This window comes from Lolium rigidum, chromosome 2 (genome assembly GCF_022539505.1).
Source record: "Lolium rigidum isolate FL_2022 chromosome 2, APGP_CSIRO_Lrig_0.1, whole genome shotgun sequence".
Lineage (NCBI taxonomy): Eukaryota > Viridiplantae > Streptophyta > Magnoliopsida > Poales > Poaceae > Lolium > Lolium rigidum.
In genome coordinates, this window is record NC_061509.1 from 201315171 (window position 1) to 201325594 (window position 10424).

Below are 10424 nucleotides of genomic sequence, written 5' to 3' on the forward strand. Positions count from 1 at the left end.
CCAGCCGCAGTCCTGGGAGATTCCCGGCTCTACGGTGTTGCCCGTCGCTGCCCGCCGGTGGGTTTCTGACCGCAACAGTGACATGGGCTGGAGTTGTTTTGTTAGTTGCGTTTTCTTTGCTACAGCAGGTTTTTTTTCAAGATTGCGTTGAGATAAATCATCTTGGTAGGAGACGTGGGGGGTATTATTGTCGCATCCCGAAAATGTGGCATCAGTCGTTCACCAGTTTGCTCTTAATAGTAGAGATAGTATCTTGCGAAAGAGAAACAAGTTACAATCTGGAGATAAATACTAGTAAATGATTTAGTAGTTGGAACCGAAAACCTGTGCAAGCCTTGGAGAGATGGTGTGATTTTCCTTTCCCCGTTGTCTTTCTGCTTCACCGCACTCTCCCGTCTCATCGTCACCGCCCCACCGCCTATACCAATACCACCGTCCCCGTCAGCCCGCCTAGACCCGAACACGGCAAGCACAACCGTCCCTGCGCGATCCGGCCAACGGGCGGAGGATGGCGATGATGAGCCGGACGCGGGATCTGCTCATGGAGGGTTTCGAGGGGTTCGTCCGGGACGGGTCGTTCAAGTGGCCCGTCCCCCGTCGCGCGGGGGACGACGACGACGACCCCGGCCGCTCTCCCTCCTCCGGCAAGAGCGCGTCAGTAGCCGGTCTCTCCCCCATGGCCAGCGTCGTCGTCTCTCGCTGCTCCCGGTAATGTCCTCAACAATTAAAACGAACATCTTGTGTGAACTGATTGGGAACCTATTGTCTCGCTTCTCCCGGAAATGATGCTCTGTGATGTTGTAATTTATTTCATTTCTCGCATAAGTTGTCCAGTTATTAGCTTGATTGGGAACCTATTGAGCATTCTCTATTTTCATGCAAATGTTGTAATGTTTTTCTTTGCTTTGTTTGTGGAGCAGAAATAAGCACACATGCCTATGCACTGTCATACTTTATTCACCCCCATAACAAATTTGACTTCTCTTGTTTACACCACGTCCAGCTCGCTTCCATTAGATGTTGTTGAATTTCTGTTTGTTTTACCTTCTAGAATTCTCGACGTTACCATTGAAGACATGATATATGACTTTGATATGCAAGCATCTGATTCCATAAAGCACCAAAGGAACTATGCAAGAAACTTTTTGGAGTATTGCTGCTTTAGGGCACTTGCACAGGTCTCACAAGTTGCCGGGTATCTTGCTGACAAAAGCCTCCGCCGCTTGACATTTGATATGATGTTAGCTTGGGAAGTTCCCTCTTCTTCAGGCCAGCTCACTGTTAAGGTAGATTCTTTGTTTTCTTACTTGTGGGTCATACAGAATGGGCCGAGTTTTTGCACTACAATCTTAGGTGACACATTTTGGTTTTGTAATAGTATCCCTTTTATACATAATTTCATCTCTCCTTGTTTATAGGTTGAGGTTGATAGCACAGTAAGTTTAGAGGCTTTCTCAAGAATAGCACCTGCCATACCAACAATCGCTGATGTAGTAACTTCTTCAAACCTCTTTGATGCGCTGTCATCAACAAGTGGAGGGCGTCTTCCATTTCCTGTATATGATAAGTATCTTGCAGGATTGGACAGGTCAGATTGTTTACTGATATGTTGTACACATTGGTATATTGCCTTGTTCAAATATCTGAGTGATAGCTGTTTTATCTCTTTCTGGTATAATTCTTATTATTTCTTAAAATTAAGTACACTTTATGTATGAATTTTTCGTGGATATCTGGTTTTGAGCACACAACTTCAGATTTCCGGTTGGTGTTCGTTACATTGGCTCTCCTTGTGGTGTAAAGTATATTATTGTGAAGAGTTCATATGTGACAGCACTCTGTACTTCCTATAAGTAACTGTGCATGTAGAGTGATACGTATTCTAGTTTATGATTGCATAAAGATAGCTTAGCTCGATCATTTCTAGCATTCATGCTGGCGTACCACTGTATATCACCTCATCTTTCCTACTTATAAAGATTTGAGTTGATGGTCAAATGTTCACTCCTTCAATCTTCCTTGTTTCAACCCTGACAAGGTTGGGCCATGCAAATCTACTAGCATAGCAGCAAACAACCCTCTCTCGAATCCTCCTATTTCCCACGCCTCCTGTTGCCCAACCCCCTTCTCCGGTTTCTAATCTCCGCCGGCATGCTTCAAAATTAAAATCCGAGTGAACCTTGATATGCTAGCTTACCAAAGTTCACCTAGTCTATCGACTTTGTCTCAATTTGCCTTGCACGTAATCATAGCTATATCCTTCATGCATAGTCCACAATTGATAAACGAAAGATAGTGAATTAATTCAACTTGCAACTGCAAACTATGTTCCACCTTGTTTTTGGTTCAACGTAGCACTGACGACTTGCTAGTTGATGTAAACAAAGGAATGTAGATATATGGCGTAATTTAGTCAATTCCAGCTAATGTGTGCACCCCACGATGTGTACACCTATTCTTAGTCGTTACAAATGAAGCATACAACTGCATCACACATTTGATTTCTTATGTTCTTACTGCTTATTCTCAGCAATCATAAATAACATTCATGAACTAAGATGTAGTTTTTTTTTGTTGTTGAGAAATGACCTACCAAGATTCATCTCCTTGAAGTTCTACTTGTACAGCTTTTGTAGCTTACACCTTTATATGGCCACTCATTTCATAATTTGTGCTGTGTTAGTAGACTGCTGCCTTGAAGTAAGAAGGTTGTGTTGTGGGCAAGTAGCAACAATACTTTTGCTTGGGTGATGTCATGCTTTCTTCTGCAGGGTGTAGAGTAATGTGGCATTGAGATCGTAGCATATTATCTCATGTTTGACTATCTATACCTTGTTGTTCATCTAGGCAGACAATAATTTGACCAGTTAAAATCATGCAAATACTAATGGGCATTCTGAAGTGGTATCACTATCTGAATTAGGATGGCAATGATTTGTTAAATCATTTATTGATGATTTACTCTTCTTTTAAAGTAGGACATAAGAAAATGCATGAGATAACATGTCTATTAAATTTTATTTCAATAAAGTTCAGTTACACTCTTATTTCCCCTCTTAACATAGGATAGGTAAGCATGAATTTCTATTGGATTTTTTTTGTTTTGGTAAAGGCAGGAATCAAGAGTGTTTTTTTTTGTCTCATAATATAGAGCTATTAAAAAATGAAGGCGCAATCTGAGTCATCGCTTCTATCGGGTCTTCGATCTCAGAGAGGGGAAAGGGTTCTAGAAGTAGATGGCACATTGACAACACAACCAGTACTTGAGCATGTTGGGATTTCAACATGGCCAGGTGTGTATGGTTTACTGATGGGGATGATCAAGTTGCTGTCATTTTCGATTAGTTATTTTTTATTTCTTAATATTTGTATTTTTCATTGTTCATTTGTTATATATATCACTGGTTTTCAACCTTTGCTGATGCAGGAAGATTGACACTTACCGATCATGCTCTTTACTTTGAAGCTGTTAAGGTTGTGACATTCGATAAGCCCAAAGGCTATGAACTTGCAGAAGATTTAAAGCAGGTTGTTAAACCGGAGCTGACTGGCCCATGGGGTTCACGGCTATTTGATAAAGCTGTTATGTACAAGTCGACCACCTTGTAAGTTTAACACGAATCATATAAACAATACTACGTGAACTGAACATACAGTCTTTTACTGATTACGTAATTACAACTCATTCCTGCTCATCTTACAAAAAAATTGTTCTGTTAGGACTAGTGTTCCACTTCATATAATTAGCATATAGGTTTGTCCTTATCATCTTCTGTTACATCTCTATGACTGTTTATTTATGATGTGGAATGCAGAACAGAACCAGTTATCATAGAATTTCCAGAGCTGGCTGGCCACTCTCGCCGTGATTACTGGTTGGCCATCATATCAGAAGTTCTTTATGTCCACAGATTTCTTAGGAAGTTCGACATAAATGGAGTTGATAAAGAGGAAATAATCCTGAAGGCCTCGCTTGGCATCTTGCGGTTACAAGCCATTGAGGAATTGGCCTTTCCAGTTTCCAGTCGATATGAATCTCTTTTGATGTTCAATCTTTGTGACAAACTTCCTGGAGGAGATGTAATACTTGAAACACTAGCCAGTGCTATATCATCAAGAAGTTCAGCTCAAGTCAACAAACCAGGCTTGAACATTGGAATGCGTTCTATGTCTGCCTTGGCTGTCCTGTCAAATCTGGGCGTGGTATCACCAGGTAATAATAGTGAGAGACTCTCTGTTGGTGAGATAGTCGTTGGGGAAATGAGTTCCTTGCAGAAGGCAGTTACTGAGTCAATGAACAACTACAAGAAGGTTGAATTGGCACAAGCCACAGTTGATGGAGTCAAAGTTGACGGGCTTGATACCAATTTGGTAGTGATGAAGGTAAACACAGAACAAAAGTAGTCTCTTCATCTGCTCAATTAATTTAGATTTTTTGACCTTTTAGAGCATTATCACCTGCTCAATCCGGCTTTCTTAATTCAACTTCACTAGACTTTTATTGTTTCCAGCCAGGTTCCTGTTTCAGTCCCTATTATACATTGGCTTGATTAAAGTTCTAGAAAGGCAGGAATATTCGTTTCCTACTATAAGACATCAATTTGCTTTACTCATGTTACTGTTCCACGTATAGTTTAAAGAGTAAGTGTTGCTACTAGTCTAATCTGTAACTGAAAGCATAGATAGCATGTCTCTCTCTTTTTTTGGCTTCCAGTTTATGTTTCTCACCAGTATAACTGCCCAATACCAAGTACTAGGTAAAATAACTTGACTGTGTTTGAAGCTGCTTAATATTTGTTTAGTATGGCAATAGAAATAGCCAAGGGATTCTTTATATATGTCCACCGGATCAATTAGGTATTTGGACTTAGTCGATATTCTTGTTTCCAATGTTTATATATGTCTATCGAAACTATATTCTGTTGGAGTTGCACTGCTTATACCTGAAGTTTCAAGATTGTGCGTATTTCTGCTTGCACTTCAAAATTGGCAAATTGTTGCATCTGTTTTATAGATCGCACATGGACTATAATTTGCCATCTACAACTTGTGAATTTTGTCATTGACACTTTCAAATTGAAATTCCAAAAGAAGGCAATTTAGTACTTCACTGAAATTCAAAAGATGTAGGTGGATTTGGTGCATTTATGAAAGGCCAAATATTTAGGGGTGTAATGCACACTATAATAACTTTCTTTTCATCACATGCCACTCATGAGCACACTATATAGTGTGCATGAATCAACATGCCATGCCACTGATCATGTGCTCAAGTTAGTGTGCTAATTACCTAGAGTGACTGTTGTGGCGTTAGTAGTATAGCAGTTTCCATAATTAGAGTCCAGTTCAGTTACTGCATTAGGGAAAATAGGGTAACAGTCAAAAGAGTCCTACTTGTGTACTACAGATCTTGGAGTCAGTTTGGTACACCAGGTTACCTGGCGGCTGGTCCTCCTATAAGAGGATGTGTATCCCGTATGTTTTCGGGCAAGCAATAACAAATACCGTATCTTCTATTTGCTCTCCCCGATCCCTCTGATTTCTCTCGATCCCTATCCCCTGCTATCAGATCTAGTCGCCGGCAACGGCACCTAGACGCAGAGAACGAACTCATCCTCCTGTGTCTCACCCCTATCACCTTCAAAGCTCTAAGCAGCCACAACAGTGACCCACTTACATGAGTGTTCAGTTGGGGGAGCTTTGTGGTCTAGTTCAACTAAATGGAAAAGTTCAGTAATCTGTAATGCAAGCTACTCTTTTCTGTATATCAAACTTTCTCTTAATGGTTTATGTTTTCAATTCTACAGTATGGTACTAACCATGTCTATCGAATAGCAGTTTTCTATAGGCAATCTTGAATTAATTATTAATTGTGTTTAGGAATTGTTATCTCCGGTAAGTGAGCTATGGAGGTTTTTGGTATCGCTGGCATTATGGGATGAGCCTCTGAAGTCATTGGTCTTTTGCTTGCTATCTTCTTTTATTATCATCAGGTATGCTACTCTGTCCACATTTGTTCTCATGTTCTTTATGTCAGACATGATGCTTTGACAGTTACCACTCTAGTATGCGTTGTTGGTTATTTTGTATTATCCAACATTACAAATAGGACGTAAGTAAGGACAGGATATTATGCTCTGCAACAACTAATGGAAGAAGGCTTGCAAAATAAACTTATGGGGTTTGCAGGAGTTAATATTCGTGTAAAGAATGTGTGGGTAGTTGGAGTTTGGATAGTACCTTTTGTTGGGAGATTATGGAAGTCCATTTTATAACGGCATCACCTAAAGCTGTATCACAGGAATCCTTATAATGGCATCACTATAAAGTTGCTGCCTTCCGGGGCCGTTGCCTCGACATCCTCCATCCCCGCTGGCACGACAACACTGGATGGCAAACGATCCAACCGTTGCCCAACAAGGTCATGCTCTCCAAGACGACGCCCCCAAGGAGGGAAGCGACGGGACTGTCGCCATCACTTGCTCTGGCCGAGGCTGGAACTTGGGTTTTCACCCAGACAGCACGAGACCTCCATGGCAAGAGGTAGGAAGCCCCACGATGATGCCTCCAAGGAGGGGCGCGGTGTCCTGGGACGTCGTCAATGCTGGCACCAGCACCGACCGGAGTCGCGGCTGAGTTTTCACTCAGACTGGCCATCTCTCACTGCCTGTACAGCCGGAGGTTCGCATGCCACCAGCAGATCCTCATAGCCAACCACACCGCACTGCAGCTCATTGGCCACCTCCCACGCTATTGGATCAGAACTTCATCTCCTGCTGTTGGTTCAGATTGGGTTGTATGAGAGTTTTAGGGCAAGTCAACTAAGTGCTCTAAAAGGTTAAGCGTCTCTGTACCATTCGAAACCAAGAAAAGTGAAAGAAAATATTTTTCTCTAGGATAAAAAGGCCCACCTCATCTATGGTGCATTTCTTGTTATTATAATATCAAAAACTCCCAGCCCTTTTTGTATGGTATTTATGTTGTCATGAAAAATGTAATGTTCATGACTGGTTGTATTGTAATTACACTATGTTTTTTCTTGAAATATCTTGAGAGCAGTCTCTCTTTTAAGAGCAATAGCAGAGTAGCAATTCCAAACTGACACTCTGATAGTAAGCAGTTGATAGGCGCACATGCATCTATGCCAATACGCCTATGGATACCAATAGTTCCTTGGCCAAAGTACTAGGGTAGCTTCTACTAGCAACTTGAGCGTAGTACAAGTGCTTGGCTATGATGAATATTAATTTCAAGTTGCTAATTCATCAATGATTTTTCATCCGTTCATATTAGTGATTAATGATGGTCCTATGTTTCTATGCTGAGACAGGGGATGGGTAGTCTATTTTGTTGTTATGGTCCTATTGTTATCAGCAGCCTTCATGCTCCTGACAAGACTAACTAGTCAAGGAAAGCCTATGACTGAGGTCAAGGTGTCATCTCCTCCTTCAATGAACACAATGGAGCAGCTATTAGCTGTTCAAAATGCCATTTCCAAAGTTGAAGAGCTTGTCCAGGATGCAAATATTGTTCTTCTGAAGATAAGAGCCTTACTGCTGGCTTTTCCATCTCAGGTGACTATCATCTTAATTCTCAGTATTTTCATCTTATAATTTATATCTTGTTTTGCAGTTTTGTTTCTCTGCTCTATTATATTATATACGGGCAATAGTGTACTAAGAATGTAATGCACATTATAGATTGCGTAGATATTATATTGTCCAAAGGGAAGCCCAGATTACACTTTAACTTGGCAAATTTATACATAATTTAGTGCGGAAATACTGATAATCCAAACCATACATGCTTTGTTTCATTAAATTATAATGAAGTACTGATGATTAAATGGGAAGTGTGTGCGAACTGAATAACCAGATCACATTGAGCAAAGATAGCTAAATTTTTTGTCTTAATCTTCCGCTTCTCTTATCTCGCATGCGGTGGGAAAAAGAAAACCCTAGGCTCATATACCATTTGAAGAAATATGCAACTTGTATTTTCATGTGGCCAAGGGCCACAATATATATATACATGAACTTGTGCGTCAAATATGCAGGGAGGCCCTTATAAAATGGGGAAAAAACACAACAATACACGGGAAGTATGAACTACTCTAAAAATCACACTCCCTCCGTCCCACGAAATTTCTCTTAAATTTATGTAATTTCGGTGTGTCTAGGTACATCCAAATTTAGATAAATCTAAGACAAGTTCCGTCGGACGGGAGGGAGCAGTATCTACATTCCCGGTTTCGTTCTGCTCTGTGAAAAGTTCCTTACTGTTTGATTTCATGGACAGTGCTTGACTAAATGATTTCATTCCCAAATTTTCCACGGAATGCCAGAGCTTGTATTTGCGAGTTCTGTTGAAAAATTTCAATTGGTCTACCTTGTTGAATGTATATTTTCTCTCAGGTTTGGTCCCTACGTTTCATTAATTCTTGTATTCTACAGGCTACTGATAAAGCTATCCTTGCTCTGTTGATGATGGCTCTATGCCTTGCTTTCCTGCCCACAAGATTGCTTGTCCTGGCCATGTTTCTGGAGGTGTTCACGAACAATTCCCCACTAAGGAGAGCAAGCACAGAGAGGTGCACCAGAAGGTTGAGAGAGTGGTGGTTCAGCATACCTGCAGCTCCAGTAGTGGTCGAGAAGGATAATAAAGAAGATAAGAAAACAAGATGAATATCCGTGTGCTTATCCAATGTGATGTCGTATCCTGTTTGGCCGATGCATCTTAGTGGGTCACGAGCGCCCGCCCCACCGTGTAAAATGTCGATATGTTAACATAAAATTCTGTTAGTCTTATTCCAATAAAAGTGCTAGTTTCTGTCACTACGGAATTGTTCTATGCTGATGTCTCTAAATTAGTGTTTGATGATGATATTATGGCCACATCGTTGAAATTTAACCATAGAAAAATGATAGGAGCAAGCAGAGGTACCCTTTTGTTGTAGTTATAATCAAAGTGAGCAGGGGTGCACACAATATTATGACTGGATCGAGGGGTCTGTTGATTAACAAATTCTTCTTCTCTTTCTTATGCTCTTGCATTTGCTAGAGTACATATATTGGTCATTACAGAAGGAAATCTATGAAGAAAAAAGGAGCCGGTGAACATGAACCAAAGAATCGTGTGACGATGTATGTATCTTTGTATTGTACCCTAAAGCAAAGAAAATTGGGCGGTCATATGTATAGGTCCTCCAATTCAGCCGAAGCCCATGAGCTTTGGCGCGAATCTGAGGAAGCGGGTGAGCGAGTTGGGCAGGAACTTCCTGGCGAAGAGGAAGCAGACGGTGGTGGTCCTCCCGTTGTATTCGCAGGTCGTCCCGCCTCGGAGCCATCGCAGGAAGTCCACCGTGACCTCCATCCTGGTGAACCGCGACGGGTGCGGCCCGCCGTGTGACCAGTCGACCCACGTGACGCTCCGCTTGGCTGCGGCCCCCCGGTGGCGGATGTGGAGGAACGTCGGCAGGTAGTGCTCGTCGGCGTAGCAGTTGCGCGTGCAGTGCCTCCTGAACACCGGGAAGTAGACGGCGTCGGCGACGACGGCGGCGGCGAGGGCGCGGTCCAGCTCGAACCACTGCGAGCCCTTGCGCCACTGCCAGGCGGCCACGGCGGGGGCCATGCCGCGCTTGTACCGCCCGCGGCCGGTCCCGCCGAGCTCGTCGTAGGACTCCACGAATACCTTGGTGGAGTTGACGAGGTAGGAGTAGACCGTGGGGAAGTCGAAGAGCGGGACGTGCGACTCCGAGAGCAGGAGGAAGCGGGCGTTGGAGTGGTCCAGGAGGGCGTGCGCCAGGAGGCGACGCTCGGCTTCCACCATGCTGATGTGGCCCCATCTCACCTCCTGTTCGTGCACGTCATCACACCAATATATACACATTTAGTAAGTAGTCTTCATTGTACTGTATGTATGATGATACTCTAGTTAACCCAACATGCATGTGTGTCATGTCGTACGGTGAAATTGTGAGTCCATGTTTCTTGCTCGACGCCGGACTCTATAGGTTTCTACGTGTCGTATATGGATCCTTTTTCTGCGCGCGGAAATGTCGTGTGTGGATTCTTTTTCTGCGCGCGGAAATGTCGGAGTATATGGATTCTTTTTCTGCGCTCGGAAATGTCATACTACCTCCGTCCCAGTTTACAGGGCCTACGCGTATCCCAAGATTATCAATTTGACCAATATAATATAAATTTTACACTATAAAAATTATACCATTAGAAAGTATAAGATCTGAGCTTTCTAATGATATATATTTTGTTGTACATATTTTATGTTACGTTGGCAAAATTAGCAACCTAGAGATACGAGTAGTATATGATGGATTATTAGGTCTTTATTTACTTAGATAACTAGCTCATCAGTCACCTAGTTTCCAGCTTCGTCTTTGACGAGCTCAACAAATCTGACAAAAG

General features: G+C 42.2%; 1 protein-coding gene and 1 pseudogene across 1 annotated transcript in view; one reads left to right on the plus strand and one right to left on the minus strand.

Moving 5' to 3' along the window:
* Positions 1–386: 386 nt before the first annotated feature.
* LOC124692837 lies at positions 387–8834 on the plus strand (annotated as a pseudogene).
* A 178-nt stretch (positions 8835–9012) lies between these two features.
* The window catches only part of LOC124690468 (glycosyltransferase BC10-like), a 5361-nt gene continuing 3949 nt past the window's right edge, over positions 9013–10424 (minus strand). Inside the window, exon 2 of the mRNA XM_047223854.1 lies at positions 9013–9852. Within this exon, the coding sequence (XP_047079810.1) occupies positions 9211–9852 (642 nt within the window). The 3' untranslated portion in view covers positions 9013–9210. The remainder of the gene's footprint in view (positions 9853–10424) is intronic.